This window comes from Passer montanus, unplaced genomic scaffold (genome assembly GCF_014805655.1).
Source record: "Passer montanus isolate IOZ18808 unplaced genomic scaffold, ASM1480565v1 scaffold62, whole genome shotgun sequence".
NCBI classification, from domain to species: domain Eukaryota; kingdom Metazoa; phylum Chordata; class Aves; order Passeriformes; family Passeridae; genus Passer; species Passer montanus.
Window position 1 is genome coordinate 1,573,319 of NW_024371260.1, and position 20,213 is coordinate 1,593,531.

The 20,213-nt window shown below is 49.4% G+C and overlaps 2 protein-coding genes across 2 annotated transcripts in view; one reads left to right on the forward strand and one right to left on the reverse strand.

Annotated features, from left to right (window-relative positions):
* Window positions 1–841, reverse strand: part of LOC120511089 (arf-GAP with coiled-coil, ANK repeat and PH domain-containing protein 3) — a 43,806-nt gene extending 42,965 nt beyond the window's left edge. Inside the window, exon 1 of the mRNA XM_039727727.1 lies at window positions 701–841. Coding sequence (XP_039583661.1) covers window positions 701–747 — 47 coding nt within the window. The 5' untranslated portion in view covers window positions 748–841. The remainder of the gene's footprint in view (window positions 1–700) is intronic.
* A 5,243-nt stretch (window positions 842–6,084) lies between these two features.
* Window positions 6,085–19,107, forward strand: PUSL1 (pseudouridine synthase like 1). Its single transcript, XM_039727736.1, is given in 7 exon segments — window positions 6,085–6,252; window positions 7,628–7,685; window positions 13,758–13,945; window positions 14,212–14,559; window positions 15,258–15,312; window positions 18,272–18,434; window positions 19,007–19,107. Coding segments are annotated over 7 exon segments (924 nt in total). The 5' UTR covers window positions 6,085–6,193; the 3' UTR covers window positions 19,060–19,107.
* Window positions 19,108–20,213: the final 1,106 nt, after the last annotated feature.

The window sequence follows — 20,213 nt, forward strand, 5'->3', positions numbered from 1 at the left end:
GATTTTTTTTTCCCTTCCGATAAACACAAAGACTCCGAGAAGGAACGAGGCGAAACATCTGCAGGAAGCCGAGGCAGCCCCGGGAGCTTCCCCCGCGCAGCCCCGGCTTTTGTCTGCGTTTGGCCGATGCACACAGCGCTGGGCACGGCTCATCCCGGCTCACCCCGGCACAGCCCGGCTCAGCCCGGCCCCTCCGGACACGCAGCCGGGATGCTCCGGGCACAATGGAGCGGCAGCCGCCGGCTCCTTCCCCCCCAGCCCCTGCGGCCTGATGTGGCTGCGAGCACGGCCAAGCCGCAGCCTTTGTTGTCACAGCCCACATTCCTCCAAGACCGCTTAAAAAAAAAATAATAATAAAAAAAAAATAACAACCCACCCTCGGAGAGACGGGGATGTGAGCGCATGGAAAATGAGCGTGTTCCGCAGCCGCGGCCGCGAGCAGCGCCGCCCGGCCGAGCCCGCGGGGGAGGGATGCGGGCTCCGGAGCCCGCAAAGCCCGGCTGGTCGTGCGCCAGGGACACCGAGGGATGCGGGAGGGATCTGCGGGGAACGGGCGGGGTGCGGGCCGAGGCATCGCCGGCGGAGCGCGCTGGGCCCGGCTCCGGCCCTTCCCGGCCCGGGCGCGGCCCTGCCCGTCCCCCCGTTGGCCCCGCACCGCCCCGAGCCGTTCCCCGGGCGGCCGCGGCGCTCCGGCGCTTACCGGAACCGGGGCGAGTCCTTGATGCACTCCTCGAACTCCACCGTCATCCTGCCGGCTCGGGCTCGGCCGCGCTGCGCTCAGCGGAGGAAGCGCATCGCCCGCCGGCTGCGAGCAGCGCCCGCCCCCCGCGCCGGCCCGCCTCCCGGTGGGACAGCCGGGGACAGACCGGGAACGGCCCAGCCTCCCGGTGGGACAGCCGGGACAGACCGGGAACGGCACCGGGAACGGCACCGGGAACGGCACTGGGGACAGAGCGGGAACGGCCCAGCCTCCCGGTGGGACAGCCACCGAACCGGGAACGGTCCAGCCTCCCGCGGAACCGGGGATAGCACCGGGAACAGCATCGGGAACAGCACTGGGAGTAGCACCGGGAATAGCACCGGGAACAGCCCAGCCTCCCGCGGAGCCGGTACGGCACCGGGTAGGGCACCGGGCCCAGCCCAGCCCCGGTACGGACCGGCCCGCCTCCGGGCACCGGCACGGCCCTGACGCAGACCGGGCCCGCCTCCCGCAGCACCGAGAGAGAGCCGGGAACAGCGCAGACCCGCCCGCTGCAGAGCCACGCAGGGAGCCGGGCACCGCACGGACACCGGACACGGCACGGACACTGCCCTGACCCCTCCATACACCGGACACGGCACGGACACCGGACAGGGCACGGACACCGGCCAGGGCACGGACACAGCTCTGACCCCCCTCCTGCACACCGGACACGGCACGGACACTGCCCTGACCCTCCACACACTGGACAGGGCACGGACAAGGCACGGACACAGCCCTGACCCCTCCATACACCGGACACAGCCCTGACCCCCCGGCTGTGCTGGGTGGGTGACACGGGCACTCTCCTGTCCCCTGTCCCCAGCCCCGAGGGTTCTGCCGGGCTGGGGAGGAGCTCGGAGATGCCAGCAATGCCCAGCCTTGGGGGGAGCTTTAAGCTCAGCTCAGCCCCCCCAAAGCGCAGCAGCCAGAGGCACCTCCAGGGCTGGGGACCCCGCTGCCTCCCTGGGCAGCCGTTCCAGAGCTGAGCACCCCAAGTGTTCAATATCTGATGGCAATCTCCCCTGCCTCAGTTTCCTCTCCTCCTCTCACCATGGGCATGGCAGAAGAGATGAGACCCCACTGAACAGCCCCTGGTGAGGTGCTGAGGCTCCCTGAGCCTGACCCAACCCAGCTCCCTCAGCTGCTCCTCAAAAGCCATTTTCAGCCCTTTGAGAGCCCCGCTGGCCTCCCCTGGACGTGCTCCAGCCCCTCGATGTCCTTTTTAGAGTGAAATCATCGACTCCAACTCCACCTTGGCACCCAGACCTGGCACTGAGTGCCACACCCTTAAAAAATGTGGGCATGGGGACTCAGCACCTCCCTGGGCAGCCCATTCCAAACCCTTTCCATGAAGAAAATGTTGCCTGTTCCTGGTATTTGGGTGAGGGTGAGGCTCAGAAGACACTCAGGGCACGAGTGGCTCAGGGCTGAGCTGGCCGTGACACCAGCTCAGGTGGGTGGTGACAACTTCAGGGGCAGCTGGTCACGCCAGGGAGGAATTTTTTTACCATGAGGCTGTTAAAACAATGTCAAAGATTGTCCAGAGAGGTTTGGCTGGAAATATTCCTATCCCTGGAAATATTCAAGGTCAGGGTGAGCAAACTGGCCTGGTGGAAGGTGATCGAGGCAGAGGGTTGGAATAGCTGAATGTCAGCTTCAATCCAAACCATTCCATGATTTCCAGGAAGGATTTCCAGAATTTCAGCTCTCCAATCCAAACCATTCCATGATTTCCAGGATTTCCAGAATTTCAGCTTTCCAATCCAAACCATTCCATGATATCCAGAATTTCAGCTTTCCAATCCAAACCATTCCATGATATCCAGAATTGCAGCTTTCCAATCCAAACCATTCCATGATATCCAGAATTGCAGCTTTCCAATCCAAACCATTCTATGATTTCCAGAATTTCAGCTCTCCAATCCAAACCGTTCCATGATTTCCAGGCAGGAAGAACAAACCCAATCCAATGGTAAAATTCCATAACCAGCAGCAGGATTGGCACCAATGGAAATATTCCTGTCCCTGGAAATATTCAAGGTCAGGGTGAGCAAACTGGCCTGGTGGAAGGTGACCCTGCTATGGCAGAGGGTTGGAATAGCTGAATGTCAGCTTCAATCCAAACCATTCCATGATTTCCAGGAAGGATTTCCAGAATTTCAGCTCTCCAATCCAAACCATTCCATGATTTCCAGGATTTCCAGAATTTCAGCTTTCCAATCCAAACCATTCCATGATATCCAGAATTTCAGTTTTCCAATCCAAACCATTCCATGATTTCCAGACTAGCTGAATTTCAACTTTCCAATCCAAACCATTCCATGATATCCAGAATTGCAGCTTTCCAATCCAAACCATTCTATGATTTCCAGAATTTCAGCTCTCCAATCCAAACCGTTCCATGATTTCCAGGCAGGAAGAACAAACCCAATCCAATGGTAAAATTCCATAACCAGCAGCAGGATTGGCACCAATGCTGTCCCTCGTTAACCCAGTTTTTAATTTTCCATAGGCAGTGGATTTGCTGCTGCCAGCATCCAGGGGATAAATCTGCAGGAATCCCCCGGGGAAGGAGCACATCTGGATTTGTGGGTCCAGCTGAACTGAATTCCATTGCCACAGGACAGGCAACAAAATGTGGTGTGGCTAATTGAGGTTAATTAATCCTGATCTTCCACCCACCCAGCACCACAGCCACAGCGGCAGCAACCACATCGTTCACTGATGGTTTCAAATGAACTTTCTCTGAACTGAGAGGAGGGACTGATGTGGAAATCTCATGTTTGAAGAAAATCCTACATCCAAACTAAAGCCATGAGTGAAACAAGAGGCCCAGGGGCCCTGACAGATGTCTCAAGGAGGCCTCACCCAGCCATGGACAGGAACAGTGAGGAAATAAAATATTTAATGCCATTTTTGCACACAAATTAACACAAAAATTCACCTCCAGACCAGGCTTTGGTTTCCATCTGAACTGAGAGAAAGGCCTGAAGTGGAAATCCCATGTTTTAAGAAAATCCTACATAATAAAGACCTAAGCTGAAGCCAAGAGTGAAACAAGAGCCCCAGGTGTGCCTGAATCCATGGCAGATGTCACAAGGAGGCCTCACCCAGCCAAGGACAGGAACAGTGAGGAAATGAAGTGAAATTTGAAGTTTAATGCCATTTTTGCACACAAATTAACCCCAAAATTCACCTCTAGACCAGGCTGTCGCTTCCATCTGACTTCCCAGAAGTGAAATGAGGTGAAATTTGAAGTTTAATGCCATTTTTGTACACAAATTACAGCGAAGATGCACCTCCAGACCAGGCTCTTGTACCCAGACCTTGATTTGTTGGCCACAGCCTAGAGTGAGAGGAAAAATCTGAATTATTTAAGGGTTATCAGAGGCTGGAGTGTTCTGAGGAATTTAGGGGAAGGAATTAGCCCTGGAAAAACCCTGGGCTCAGGAGAAGGGGTGAGGTGAGCTCTTGTGCTTTCTGTTTTGTGAGGTTTCAGAGGTCACACCAACCCAAGGCTCCTTTCCCAGTGATGCCTTTTTGTGCTGCCTAAAAACAGAGCCAGACAAAATTAAGAGAATAAAAAGCAGTTCTGTTTATTGAAGGGCCTTCAGGTACATTTAGGGCAGATGAAGCCCCCCAAAAATGGACAAGAAGTCACAGGTTTTAATATTTTTATAAATTTGGTCCATTTGCATATTGGGGGTGAATCTCCCAGTTACAGCTTCAGGTAATGAAGGAATTTGCCCAAAATTTGCTCCCCTAAACTCATTTTTGTTTAACTTTTTTGGGTCCTGAGGCAGTGAGGTGTCCATGACTGCCAGGCCTGCAGAGGAATCATGTCTGAAAATAAAATGTGAAGACAGCAGCTCACACTGGACATGGAATTTACAGTTCTGCACTAAAGAACTGCAAATATATTAAAAATATAGAAGTTAAAATGCTAAGGCATCACCAGCAGGGATGGAAAGAGCAGTTCCTGCCTGCACAAGGCCAGGGATTAGAAATTCTCCTATTTTCCTGAGCTGAGATTCATCACTTCCATGCCAGCCTGGCTGCTGTGGTGTGGCCTGAAAGCTGCCTGGGTTTTGCCATTCAAAACAGATCTCAGACTTGCATGAGGGGAATTTTTCTCTCCAGGGGTTTTTCTCTCCCTCTCCTGCTTCACCCATGAGTTTGGGGCCTGTTTGTGCTGCTTTGAGGTTCTTGCCCATCCAGATATTGCAGTTCAGTGTATCAGAAGGAGTTTTAAATGCAGATTACAGGCACTGAGAACATCTGCAGCCTTTGTGTTTTACCATTTTCTTGGTTTATTTTTGTCCCTGGAGCTGTTGTTTCCTCTCAGCTGTTATTTACACATCTTTCCAGGCTGCACTGGATGCATTGGGATTGCCTGGACGCCTGTGCTGGCAGGATTTGGGTTGGAAGGGACCTAAAAATCACTCAGTTCCCACTCCTTCCACCATCCCAGGGTGCTCCAACCTGGCCCTGGACACTTCAGGGATCCAGGGGCAGCTTCTCTGGCAATTCCATTCCAAGAAAGCCATTCCCTGTGTCCTGTCACTCCGTCCCTTGTCCCCAGTCCCCCTGCAGCTCTCCTGGAGCCCCTTTAGGCCCTGGAAGGTGCTCTGAGATCTCCCTGAGCTCCACTTCTCCAGTTTTTTCACATTCCCAGCTCTCCCAGCCCTTGGAGCATCTCTTGTGACCCCTGCTTTATGTGTTTTCTTAGCTGAAATCAACACAATATTATTATTATTTTTATTATGATGATTTTCTTCCATCCAGCTGAGTTGCAGGCAGCACAGCTGGAGAGCTGAGGAGCATCCAAGGAAGAGCACAGGTTTCCAGAGGGGTTTGGTGTTTGCACAACATCCCAGCTCCCATCCCATCAGCACATCCTGACTCCCATCAGCACATCCAAGGTCCCCATGAGCAGATCCCAGTCCCCATGAGCAGATCCCAGTTCCCATGAGCAGATCCCAGTCCCCATAAGCAGATCCCAGTTCCCAGGAGCAGATCCCATCTCCCACCAGCCCATCTCTGGTCCCAGTCAGTCTATTCCCGGTCCCCATCAGCCCATCCCGGTCCCCACGATCCCATCCCGTTTCCCTCCAGCCCATCCCCGTTCCCCATGAGACGATCCCCGTTCCCCACGATCCCATCCCGGTGCCCAGCCCGTCCCGCTCTCTCCCATTCGCCGTCATTCCGTGCGGTGCCGTGCCGGGCAGTTCCGTGCCGTGCCGTGCCGTGCCGTGCCGTGCCGTGCCGTGCCGTGCCGGGCAGTTCCGTGCCGTGCCGGGCCGTGCCGTGCCGTGCCGGAAGCGGCGGTGCGGGCCGGGGGAAGGGGCGGCGCTGCCGGCGGTGCTGCCGGTCCCGCTCCGCTCGGTGCTGCTCCTGCCGGGCCTGTGCCCCGGTGCTGCCGGGCCTGTGCCCGGTGCCCGCGGCCCCGCCATGGGCAGTGCCCCTGCCCGGTACCTGGTGTTCTTTCAGTACTTTGGCACCAGGTACAGGTACGTGCCCCGCTGGGCCCGGCCACGTGCGGGAGCGGAGCGGCGCCGGGAGGCGTGGGGAGAGCGGGGCTGGGGACGGAGCCTGGAGAGAGCGGGGCTGGGGACGGAGCCTGGAGAGAGCGGGGCTGGGGACGGAGCCTGGAGAGAGCGGGGCTGGGGACGGAGCCTGGAGAGAGCGGGGCTGGGGACGGAGCCTGGAGAGAGCGGGGCTGGGGACGGAGCCTGGAGAGAGCGGGGCTGGGGACGGAGCCTGGAGAGAGCGGGGCTGGGGACGGAGCCTGGAGAGAGCGGGGCTGGGGACGGAGCCTGGAGAGAGCGGGGCTGGGGACGGAGCCTGGAGAGAGCGGGGCTGGGGACGGAGCCTGGAGAGAGCGGGGCTGGGGACGGAGCCTGGAGAGAGCGGGGCTGGGGACGGAGCCTGGGGATAGAGTTTGGAATGGCAGGATTTGGAGAGAGCAGGGTTGGGAGAGCAGGGCTCGGGGATGGAGACTGGGGATAGATAGAGCTTGGAGAGAGCAGGGTTTGGGGACAGAGTTTGGGGATAGAGCTTGGGGACAGAGCTTTGAGAGAGCAGGGTTTGGGGACAGAGCCTGGGGACAGAGTTTGGGGATAGAGCTTGGGGACAGAGCTTTGAGAGAGCAGGGTTTGGGGACAGAGCCTGGGGACAGAGTTTGGGGATAGAGCTTGGGGACAGAGCTTTGAGAGAGCAGGGTTTGGGGATAGAGCTTGGAGAGGGCAGAGTTTGGAATGGCAGGATTTGGAGAGAGTGGATTTTGGGGAGGGATGGATGAGAACAGAGTTTGAAGAGGGCAGAGTTTGATGAGGAATGGATGAGAACAGTGTCCAGGTGAGGGATTAACCCCTTGCTGAGCAGGTGAGAGCAGGCAGGGAGCTGCACCTTTCTGTACATGGAAAAAGGGATGGTTCAGGCAGGAAATGCATAAAACCAGCAGGAGGACAGAGCAGGAAGCTCATCACAAACTCTTTGTGGCCTTTTAGTCAATTTATGACATTCACAAGTCCTGGCCTCCAACTGGCCACCAACTCCTGACCCTAAAATAGTTCTATCTCAAACTAATTTAATTTATCTGCCTTATTCTCCTGTCAGCCTCTCTCAGGGGCCAGTCCAGAGAGGAACATTTGAAGGATTATTTTATTTCCAACATCCCTTCTTGAAAATAACCACATTTAATTTTAATAATTTAAATTTTAATAAGTTCAATAACCAATAAGGCACTTTCCCTGCCCATTCCTCAGTGTTTGTTCCCTGCAAGATCCAGGAAGTCCCCCAGGAAGTCCTGGATTTTTTAGTGGGCTCTATCAAGTCCCTAAATGTTGCCACACATCAATAAATCATATTTGTTTTGCTCTGCAGTGGGGTTATGGAGACCAAGAGTGATCAGGCCCTGGTTGGAGTCCAGAATTATTTGGAGGTAGGTCCTGTTGTCATGAAAATGAAGCTTTTAGGGTCACATTATTCAGCTCCAGAAATTACCAGGGCTAAATATTATTTTAAGGTGGACACTCAGTAAAACTGGCAGGGTGCTGAAAACTGCAAGGTTCAAAACCAAATGATGTCGTGATACAGATTCTGACTTCAAAAAATATGAACCCTTCAATGAGACTTAATTGAGCTTTGTTAAAACTTGTGGCTTGTCCTAAAAACTGCCTCAGTCCTGCCTCGTGTCCAGTTCCTTCATGGATTTAGCAGCTGGATGCTGTCTCCTCCCAGGAGAGGATGTCCCTGACAGAGGTTTGCACAACAAAGCACAGCAGGATGTCCATTGTTCTGTGCTGCTTCCATTTCTTTTTGGAGTTTTGTTATGCCAGGGAAAAAAAAGATCCTGTTAATCCTGCACTGCTCCCAGGGATTCCCTTGGACCTGGGAATGGTTTGAGGAGCCCAGGTGCTGTTTGGGCTGGCAGAGAGTTTGAACAGGAATGAAAAAATCCAATTTTACACCAAGGAGTAGAAAATGGGTCACCTGAGCGTCATAATGCAGTTGTGAATTTAAATTGTAAATTAATTACAAGCTGCTGGTGAGCTGCTGAGTCAGGAATCAAAAGGAAGGTGAATTATTTCTCTTGTCTTGGAAGCATCATGGAGTTCAAAAGGAAAGTTGTGCCTGCTTGGAAGATAAGGGGTTGTTGATTCCTGCGGGTCAGAGCACATTTTGTCACTCAGTTCCCATTTGTGGTCAGTCTGTCTGACCCAAATCCCAAAGGGCAGCACTTTGGGATGCTCTGCTCTGCTGGGGAGGACAGAGCTGTCCAGGAGCAGCCTTGGTGACACCCCAAGTGACAAGGGCAGAACATCCCCGTCCTCTGTGGGGCTGAGAATTCCTGCTGCTCTCTTGGGAAGGCTGCCCTAGATCAGAGGCTGGACAAAGTTAAAGAATAAAGCAGGGATTTATGGAAAGGATCTCCTCCATGGAGCCACCCTGGGCAGCACCAGAGCCCAGCCAGGGCTGCACCCAAGGTGAACCCAAATGGTCCCAAAATGAACCCAAGGGGAACCAAAATGGTCCCAAAATGAACCCAAGGGGAACCCAAATGGTCCCAAAATGAGCCCAAGATGAACCAAAATGGTCACAAAAAATGGATGATCAGGCATAAAATTATAAGTTTTAGTCCATTTGCATATTGCAGTTCAGTGTCCAATTCCAGCTGCAGCCCCTGCAGTCCCATCCTTGTTCTTCCCTCTCCAGCCCACGGGGTTTGTGCTCCTGGGCTGAGATTTGGATCATTTGTCCTTGGTGCCCAGCTGGAGCAGGAATTGTTTTTCTCTCTGCTCTGTGCACAGAGCTCACCATCCCATAATATGAAGCCCAGACCCACACACTAAAGCAGCACAGAATGTGAAAAACAGAAAAGCCAAACCTGAGGCATTAACTCAAAAGGAAAGTGTGAGGAATTATGGTTGGAATCACAGTTCTCAGGGTGTATTCATGTGGCTTTTTGCCTGAGACTGTGGCAGAGAAAGTGGCTAAATATTGTGCAGAGCCCAAAAAGGATTTTTTATCCCATTTATCTCATCCTCTGAGCCATGCAGGGCCCCAGGCTCTGGACGTGGGGTGAGCCCAGCAGTTGTTCTGTGTTATCCCAGCGATGTCTGAGCAGGCAGATGGGCAGGGTGGGTGATTAGAGGAGAAAAGAAGAGGAGAAAAAGACAAACATGAGCTTATTTGGTGCTGCCTTTTCCCCAGTATCAGCACTTTGCAGGCCAGCTCGGTGCTTTCATGTGGTGGTATTGATGCTGGGCACTGCTGTGTCTATTGGAACCACATGGGAAGCCTTAAAGCAGCTTTAATAGAAAACTTCTGGGGCCTGCAGGAATTTCTCTTCCTTCCTCCTTTTCTCTGCAGCCTTGAACTTCACTGCTTTCCCCAAAGCCAGGAAGGCGAGCGAAGGGAAGGGCAAAATTAAAGCTCTAATGAGATCCTTATTGTCTTCTGAGGATGTTCAGCCATTTGTTTGCAAGCAAATAACCTGGGAGGTGCACACTTGGTGTTCCAGCAGCTGTTTTGTGGAATTTGGAGTGGGCTGGTTGGTTTTGTGTCAGTTTGGGCTGGGGCTGAACACATCTGTGTCACTGCAAAGCTTTTTTAGTCCTTGCTGCTGCTCTGTGACAGAGCCCTGCGAGTGCCCAGAGGAAATGGAGCCTTGGTTTAGTCCAGAGATACTTGTAGGAGCTTTTCATCTCTCTTTGAGGGGGGTGAGCTTTGCTGACAACATTTTATTTCTTGGAGACAAGTCTTGGAGCACTTAGAATCCCAGTTTGGGCCCAAAGCAAACTCCAGGCCTTGCTTCCCCACATCCAGGGGTTGGAGCTCTGTGATTTCACTCCCTCCAGTTATTCCTTGGAACTTTTAATGTCTTCAGGACTTATGGTCTGTCTCTTGTAGGAGTTTTTCATCTCTTTTTGAGGGGGGTGAGCTTTGCTGACAGCATTTTATTTCTTGGAGACAAGTCTTGAAAGCCCAACGTGAACCCAAAGCAAATTCCAGGCCTTGTTTCCCCTCATGAGGAGGTTGCAGCTCTGTCATTTGGCTCCCCCCAGTTATTCCTTGGAACTTTTAACATCCAGGACTTCATGCTCTGTTTCTTGCAGGAGGCTTTCATCTCTTTTTGAGGGGATGAACTTTGCTGACAATATTTTATTTCTTGGAGACAAGTCTTAGAGCACCAATTTGGGCCCAAAGCAAACTCCAGGCCTTGCTTCCCCTCATGGGGAGGTTGGAGCTCTGTGATTTCTCTCCCTCCAGATATTTCTTGGAACTTTTAACATCCAGGACTTCATGGTCTGTTTCTTGTAGGAGCCTTTCATCCCTTTTTAAGGGGGTGAGCTTTGCTGACAACATTTTATTTCTTGGAGACAAATCTTTGGGCCCAAAGCAAATTCCAGGCCTTGTATCCCCTCACGGAGAGGCTGCAGCTCTGTCATGTGGCTCCCTCCAGTTATTCATGGAAATTTTCACATCCAGGACTTCAGGCTCTGTCTCGGTTCTTAGAAATGTCTCTGCTGTAAAGGAAGATCTCACCTTTTGCTGTTTTCTTGGGATCTGCAGAATTCCCTTCCCTCTCAGGCCTGCCTGAACCATCTCCCGTTTCCCATTTTGCTGGGAATTGCTGCCCAAACTCATCTTCCCCTCCCAAAAGCCTGTTTTGGCCAGCGGCCTTGTGCTGAGGGCAGAAAATGTTCCTCATGAAAGGAAAAGGGAGGAGGAGAGGAGAGGAAGGAGAAACATCAGCTCCTTACTATGCAAGGCAGCTCTGGTCCAACCTCCTTCCCACATCCTTTAAAAAAAGAGCAAGAAATCCAAGCAGACAAAGAGAACTGTCATCTCCAGCCTCTGTTTTGATAATAATCCCAGTGACGTCGCAGATTGCTTTGGAAACCTTCTCTTCTAACAAAATCCACATTCTCAGCGTGTCCTTCCTGGCATTCGCTTCCATTTCATCCATCCAACTGCAAATGAGCTGGGTTTTTAATTACTTTCAGCTGCCATAGCACCCAGTGAGTCAGGGAGGCTGGCATGACTTGCAACCAGCAGCTTGCTTGTTATTAATTATTAGAACACTGTAATTAATAAATTGTGCAGCTCCCTGGCAGGGCTCTGCAGCCTCTGTGTCTGAGGCCAGGGGATGAAAGCATGACCAGTCCAGGGGAAGAGAAATTTATTTTTGCAAAACATTCCCAGTGCCTGTAAAGGTCGATGGAAAATCTGGAGGATTTTTTATTTATTTATTTATTTTTTTTATTTTTTATTTTTTATTTTTTTTTTTAAAATTCAGATTTCAGGAAGAAAAGTGGCTGAACTTTTGCTCCCCTGCCACGGGTGATGTTCATCAGTGGGCTTGTTCTTCCCTCCAGCACGAGAGGAAAAGTGAGCTGGGAGCAATAAAAGCAAGCTGGAATGTGGATCCATATCATTCTGGCAGCCAGCAGTGGAAATTCCAGCGTAATTCCAGCTATGGAGGGCTCAGTGAATGGAGCCTGCTAGCAGAACTCAGCAGCTAAATGCAATTAATGCTTCCCCTGCATCCCTGGCATGGCTGGGGGATAAACTTCCACCCTGGCTGCTCCAGGAATGTGGCTGGGTGGAAAAATTCAGGATCAGTTCAGATGGGTGAGATGTGAGAGGCCTCCAGCAGGTGCCAAAGCCAAGATTTCAGTGTTTATAGCACCTGCTAAATAAAAAATAATTTTTTTTTTAAATTTATGTTTCCTGTGGTTTAAAGGAGGGAGCAGAGAGCTGTGAGCTCTCAGTTCACACACAGAGGAGAGCCCAGCTCCTTCATTCCTTTATCTTAATTTCTTTCCAGCTGGGTGAAATCTTTAACTCCTGCTGCAGTTCCCCCCTGGGAACCCACAGAGCACCCAAACAGGACGAGGATCTGGATGAGCAGCACCAAAACCTCAGATGAAAGAGAGCAAGGACAGGAAAAACTGGTCCTTATCCAAGCAATTCCTGCATGTAAATAATGCCATTTTTTTGAAATTCAGGGTGGGGGATATGAAGAGATGAAAGGAGAGGAGGAAACCTTCAGTGCTCAAAGGATTTTGGATATTCAGACAGGAGATATTTGCAAAGGTGAAGGGGTCGTTTCTTAGCTGCCTGCAAAGAGAAGTTCAGCAGTTGAGGAATTCTCTCTTCCAGGAGATTCTATCCCATCCAAAAGAAATGGAATATTAAAATTGAAGCTGGAGGCAGCAGCTGGTAGAATATTATCAGTGTGTTTTGTTGTGCTGGAGGAAAAAAATCCACAAAGCTTTGAGCTGCACAGACTGGGATTTATTTGGTGGTGTTGGTGGTGACATTCCTGATGGAGAAGAAAAAAAAAATCTGATGGAGAAGAAAAATCTCATTTGTGGAAGGAAAAAAAAACCCCAGTCCTGCACCTTTGTGGATTTGCTGGCTGAGCTGAGCAGGGGAAATAATCAGATTTACTTGAGACTTGGCTCCTCTTTTCCTCTCCAGTCTGGTTTCCAGTGCTGTGCTGGTCCAGCTTGGTTCCTGATTATCCAGGTGGAGCTGGGATGCACCCAAAAAAAAAAAAAGGATATTTTCCATGTTCTCTCCTGTTGTCTCTGTCAACTGCTGTTTCCACTGGCTGGATTTTGTCTGCTGAGGAAGGAGGGGGAGAAAAGGGTGGAGAGAGGGAGGGAGGAGCTGCAAAACCCAAACATCTCTCAAAGGAGGAACTTTCTCCCAAAAATCAGCTCCTGCTCTCAGACAGATTGCCGAGGCGCAGGCCAAGCTCTGCTGCAGGAAGCTGATTTCATTTCTGTCTGCTCCTCTCTGCTTGGGGGTGAGAAATACCGATTTTTTCCCTTTTCACTGTTAATTGTAACCACATGTGAGCTGGGATGGAAGGGAGAACCAGGCTGGTTGTGTTTCCCAGGCCTCCCCCTGCAGCTTGGTTCCGTTTTTTCTGCCTCCCTGTGCATTTTCATGGAACGTTTTGGAAAGCTCCCAGCCCTGCCTGCTCCTGCAGGAGTCTGGGAGGTATTTGTGAGTCAGCAATTCGGATTTTATTGACTCTTGTAGCAAATTAAAGTCCAATAAAAACCGTTGGGTTCGGCGCTCGGGAGTGGGGACGGGGAGGAGAAGGAAATTTTGAGTCATGCCTCTGGTTTCCTGCCTTCTTTTGTGGTTTTTCACTCTTCTAGATGTTTCACTTATTCCCTGCAGTAATTTTCACTGGATTTTCTGTCTGGGGTTTGGGCTGAAATGAGCCGAAATGGGTGATCCTCTGTCTTTTATCCCCCTCACCCAGCAACACAAAGCAGAGGTTAAAAAGTTCCAGATCTCGAGCCGCACGGACAGCGGCGTGCACGCGCTGGCCAACGCCGCGCACCTGGACGTGCAGCACCAATTATTGCCACTTTTTTGCTGTAGTTTTGCTCAAATTTTGCCCAATTTTTCCCCAATTTTCCCCAATTTTTCCCCAATTTTTCCCCAATTTTCCTGATTTTTCCCCAATTTTCCCCTGTCCCCGCAGAAGGCCGCGGAGCAGCTGAAGCCCAGCGCGCCCATCAAGTTCCAGATCTCGAGCCGCACGGACAGCGGCGTGCACGCGCTGGCCAACGCCGCGCACCTGGACGTGCAGCGCGCCGCGGGCCGCGCGCCCTTCACGGGGCAGCAGCTGCTGCAGGGGCTCAACCGCCACCTCCGGCCCGAGCCCATCCGGTCAGTCCTGCTGGGGGAAAAATCCCTTTGTTCTGGCGTGGTTTTGCTGTGAAAACAGGGAAAAATGGGTCCTGGCCAAGTGGGTGCTGTGTGGAAATTATGGATTTTTTTTGGAGGTCGGGGTGGGGGTTGTGGGAGATGAAAGGAGGGGAGTGCCCAGCAGGTTTTCAGCACCTGTCAATGGAAAATCTTTGGAATTTCTGTGTCTCTGTCAATGGAAAACCTTTGGAATTTGCATCCCTGTCACCTGTGCCCTCTGTCCGCAGCATCCTGAGTGCCCAGCGGGTGCCCAGCACCTTCCATGCCCGTTTCTGTGCCCTCTCCAGGACCTACATCTACCGCCTGCTGCTGGGCTGTGCCCACCCCTCCCAGGTCCCCGTCTTCGAGCGGGATCTGTGCTGGGCTCCTCCCGGAGGGTGAGAGCAGCTCCTGGGACCTCTCTGCAAGGGAAAATGGGGATTCAGGGCTGGTGGGGGGGAAAAAGGGGATTTTTGGCTTTGAAAATCCCTGACAGGAGGGGACAGCCCCAGGCCGGGCTCTGGGACAGGAGGAGGGAATGGCCTCAGGCTGGGGTTTGAGTTGGACATCAGGAGGGTTTAAGGGTTCCAGGAGAGGTTTAGGAGGAATTTCCCCTTTTAAAGAGTTGTTAAATGTGGGAATTTCTGCCCAGGGAGGTTTGGGGTGCCCATCCCTGGAGGTGGCCCAAAGAAAAACCCCTTGAAGTAGAATTTGTGCAGGGTTTTTGGGCTGGCCAGAGGATTTTTGGGAATTGATTTTTTGGGTTTGGTTTTTGGTATTTATTTGTATTTTTGCGTATTTATTTTTATGTATTTGATGTGAATATCAGATTTTTTCTGATGTGTGATCACCTCCATTTCTCTGTGGGGTTTTATATATTAAATATAAATAGATATATTTATATATTGAAATGGGTTTTTAAAAATTTATTTGTACTTTTATGTATTTATTTTTATTTTATATATTTAATATAAATATACATATTTATATATTGAAATATTTTTATTTATTTGTATTTTTATGTATTTATTTTTATTTTATATATTTAATATAAATACATATATTTATATATTGAAATATTTATGGGTTTTTTGTATTTATTTGTATTTTTATGTATTTATTTTTATTTTATGTATTTAATGTGAATATCAGATTTTTGGGTCATTTTCAGGAAAGAATTTTGTCCCAGGTTTCAGATTAATTGGGGCACTGCAGGTTAATTACTCTCATTAACCCGAGGTTTATGTGTTAAAAACCACTGGAAATTTGATTTAAATCCTTTTTTGGTTTTTAGGGGACTGCAGTTCTGGGAGGTGAGGGCGAAGAGCAGATCCTTCCTGTACCGCCAGGTACTGCAACACCAAAATTCAGTTTATTAATTAACCTAAAAACTAATTCATGCATCTGAGTTTTCATCTGATGGCTGCCAAGAATCTGATGGGTGCCAATAATCTGATTTTAATCTGATAGGTGCAAATAATCTGATTTTTAATCTGATTTTTAATCTGATGGGTGCCATTAATCTGATTTTAATCTGATTTTTAGTCTGATGAGTGCCAATAATATGATTTTTAATCTGATTTTTAATCTGATGGGTGCCATTAATCTGATTTTAATCTGATTTTTAGTCTGATGAGTGCCAATAATATGATTTTTAATCTGATTTTTAATCTGATGGGTGCCATTAATCTGATTTTAATCTGATTTTTAGTCTGATGAGTGCCAATAATATGATTTTTAATCTGATTTTTAATGTGATTTTTACTCTGATGATGCCAAAAATCTGATTTCCCTGAACTGTGGCGGCAGCAGGTGGAGCCTGCAGTGCCCCCTGCTGAGGGAGGGCGAGATCCCAGAGGGCAGGAGCCGGGATCCCAGGAGGAGTCCTGAGGGATCCTGAGGGATCCTGGGCACTGCGGGGTCCTGAGGGATCCTGAGGGATCCCAAGGAATTCTGAGGAATCCTGGGCACTGCGGGGTCCCGAGGAGTTCTGAGGAGTTCTGAGGAATTCTGAGGAATTCTGAGGAATCCTGGGCACTGCGGGGTCCTGAGGGATCCCGAGGAATTCTGAGCACTCGGGGATCCTGAGGGATCCTGAGGAATTCTGAGGAATTCTGAGCACTCGGGGATCCTGAGGAATCCTGGGCACTGCGGGGTCCTGAGGAATTCTGAGGAATTCTGAGGAATCCTGGGCACTGCGGGGTCCTGAGGAATTCCGAGGAATTCCAGGATCCCAAATTTCCCTCTGGATAAAAACACCTCGAACCTTTTGAGCTTTTTTAGCGATAATCGTGAGCAGGTGGCTCAGCGGGCTTTGGTTCATTAATTTGTTTAATTAATGAGTCACAAACGCAGCCCAGGGATTTGTCCAGCACTCCAGGGGGGGTTGGGAGGGTCAGAAATGGGATTTTGGTTAAATTGAAATTGGGGATGGGGGGAACACACAGACCTAAAAACTAATTCATGCATCTGAGTTTTCATCTGATGGCTGCCAAGAATCTGATGGGTGCCAATAATCTGATTTTAATCTGATAGGTGCAAATAATCTGATTTTTAATCTGATTTTTAATCTGATGGGTGCCATTAATCTGATTTTTAATCTGATGGGTGCTAAAAATCTGATTTTTAATCTGATAGGTGCAAATAATCTGATTTTAATCAGGTTTTTAATCTGATGGCTGCAAAAAATCTGATTTTTAATCTGATGGGTGCCATTAATCTGATTTTAATCTGATTTTTAGTCTGATGAGTGCCAATAATATGATTTTTAATCTGATTTTTAATGTGATTTTTACTCTGATGATGCCAAAAATCTGATTTCCCTGAACTGTGGCGGCAGCAGGTGGAGCCTGCAGTGCCCCCTGCTGAGGGAGGGCGAGATCCCAGAGGGCAGGAGCCGGGATCCCAGGAGGAGTCCTGAGGGATCCTGAGGGATCCTGGGCACTGCGGGGTCCTGAGGGATCCTGAGGGATCCCAAGGAATTCTGAGGAATCCTGGGCACTGCGGGGTCCCGAGGAGTTCTGAGGAGTTCTGAGGAATTCTGAGGAATTCTGAGGAATCCTGGGCACTGCGGGGTCCCGAGGAGTTCTGAGATGGGGAATTGGGGGTGGAAAATTGGGGTGGAAAATTTGGGGAGGGGGAATTGGGGGTGGAGAATTTGGTATGGAGAACTGGAGATGAATTGGGATGGAGGTTTGCAGGTGGAGAATTGAAAGTGGAGGTTTGGGGATGGAAAATTGGAAATGGATTGGGAATGGGGATTTGGAGAGGGAGAACTGGAGGTTGAAAATTGAAAATGGAGATTTGGGATGGAAAATTTGGGATGGGGAATTGAAATGGAGAATTGGGGATGGGAAATTTGGGTTGGGTTGGTGACTCCAGGCTGGGGTTGGTGACTCCAGGGTTGGGTTGGTGACTCCAGGCTGGGTTGGTCACACCAGGTTGGGTTGGTGACTCTGGGGTTGGGTTGGTCACACCAGGCTGGTTTGGTGACTCCAGGCTGGTTCCTGACCCCTGTGTCCCCCGGCAGGTGAGGAGGATGGTGGGGGCACTGGTGGCCGTGGGCCAGGGCAGGCTGGGTTGGTGACTCCAGGTTGGGTTGGTGACTCCAGGGCTGGGTTGGTGACTCCAGGCCGGTTCCTGACCCCTGTGTCCCCCGGCAGGTGAGGAGGATGGTGGGGGCACTGGTGGCCGTGGGCCAGGGCAGGCTGGGTTGGTGACTCCAGGTTGGGTTGGTGACTCCAGGGCTGGGTTGGTGACTCCAGGGCTGGGTTGGTCACACCAGGTTGGGTTGGTGACTCCAGGCCGGTTTTAAGGAGCCCGGGGGCTGTTCCTGCACAGCGTGGAGTACAGCCCCACAGGTGGGTGTGATTAATTAATTAATGGGTAATTAATAACAATTAATGAGCCCGGGGGCTGTTCCTGCACAGCGTGGAGTACAGCCCCAAAGGTGGGTGTGATTAATTAATTAATGGGTAATTAATAACAATTAATGAGCCCGGGGGCTGTTCCTGCACAGCGTGGGGTACAGCCCCACAGGTGGGTGTGATTAATTAATGGGTGATTAATAACAGTTAATGAGCCCCGGGGCTGTTCCTGCACAGCGTGGAGTACAGCCCCAAAGGTGGGTGTGATTAATTAATTAATGGGTAATTAATAACAATTAATGAGCCCGGGGGCTGTTCCTGCACAGCGTGGAGTACAGCCCCACAGGTGGGATGCTTAATTAATTAAGGAATTTGAGCCTAAATACCACCAGGTTGGGTTGGTGACTCCAGGCCGGTTCCTGACCCCTGTGTCCCCCGGCAGGTGAGGAGGATGGTGGGGGCACTGGTGGCCGTGGGCCAGGGCAGGCTGGGCCCTGCCGAGCTCCAGGAGCTGCTGCAGCTCCGCGACCCCCGGGCGCTGCCCCCGCACGCCACGGCCCCGGCGCGGGGGCTGTTCCTGCACAGCGTGGAGTACAGCCCCAAAGGTGGGTGTGATTAATTAATTAATGGGTAATTAATAACAATTAATGAGCCCGGGGGCTGTTCCTGCACAGCGTGGAGTACAGCCCCACAGGTGGGATGCTTAATTAATTAAGGAATTTGAGCCTAAATTGAACCATTTTAGCCTAAATTGAACCATTTTAGCCTAAATTGAACCATTTTTAGCTTGAAAAAGTGGGATAGATTTGCAAATATCTGTTTCCTTTTCCCCTAAATCAATATTTCTCTCCCTAGATCAGTATTTTTTCCCCTAAATCAATATTTTTTCCTCATAATCAGTATTTCTCTCCCTAAATCAATATTTCTCTCCCTAAATCAATATTTTTTCCCCATAATCAATATTTCTTTTTCCCCATAATCACTATTTTTTCCCCATAATCACTATTTCTCTCCCTAAATCAATGTTTTCTCCCCATAATCAATATTTCTTTTTCCCCTCAATCAATATTTCAGTATTTCTCTCCCTAAATCAATATTTCTTTTTCCCCATAATCACTATTTTTCCCCACAATCCATATCCTCTCCCTCAGTCAGTGTTTCTGTGCTCTCCCCTCAGACCTGGCCATTCCGAGTGCCCCGGCAGAGGAGGAGCCCTGTGGCCTGAGCTGAAGTGATGCCATTATTTATAAACTTAATTAAACAACGATAAAAATGACACATCTGCATTGTCTCACCCTGCACACAACACCAAAAGATTTGTGTTAAACCACCTCAGGTCCCCATTCCCAAATTAAAAAATCCTGTTCCAACAGCTCTGCTGGCAGGGGGAGGGAAGGGGCAGGGAGGCAGAGCCCAGCTGATTCCAAGAGGTATTTGCTGATTTTTTCATCATTTTTCTGAAATTTTCTGAGATTTTTTTTCAGATTTTTTTAGGTTTTTCTTCTCTGATTTTTTCTGATTTTTTTTCTGAATTTTTCTGCTTTTTTCCTATTATTTTCTGATTTTTTCTGACTTCTTTCTGATTTTTTCTGAATTTTTCTGGATTTTTTTCCTGATTTTTTTGAGATTTTTTTCAGGTGTTTATTCTCTGATTTTTTCAGATTTTTTTCTGAATTTTTCCGATGTATTTCCAATTTTTTCTGAATTTTTTTGGATTTTTTTCTGATTTTTTTTTCAGGTTATTATTCTCTGATTTTTTCAGATTTTTTTCTGAATTTTTCCGATGTATTTCCAATTTTTTCTGAATTTTTTTGGATTTTTTTCTGATTTTTTTTTCAGGTTTTTATTCTCTGATTTTTTTCAGATTTCTTTTCTGAATTTTTCTGATTTCTTTCCAAATTTTTTCTGGATTTTTTTCAGATAGTTTTTTTGAGATTTTTTCAGGTTTTTCTTCTCTGATTTTTTCAGAACTTTTCTGATTTCTTTCTGACTTTTTCTGCTCTTTTCAGATTTTTTCCTGAATTTTTCTGATTTCTTATTGATTTTTTTTTAAATTTTCTGATTTTTTTCTGATTTTTTCCTGATTTTTTCTGCTTTTTTCTGAATTTTTTCTGAATTTAGAGCCTCTCTGTCACAGTTGTCAGAACCTCTGAGTTTCTGCTGCTGCCTCAGCAGGAGGGAGTGGGCTGGGTGGTTTTTATATTTTTCTATTTTTACATTTTTACATTTTGTTTTTCCTGGGGCTGTGGGAGGCAGGCTCAGAGAGAGCAGGAAATGCAGCAATGTGGGAAAAGGGTTGGAGAAAATTCTGACATTTATTTATTTTTTTAAAGAATTTTCAAGAAATTTCTACGAATTGTGAAGAATTTTCTACAAACCCATTT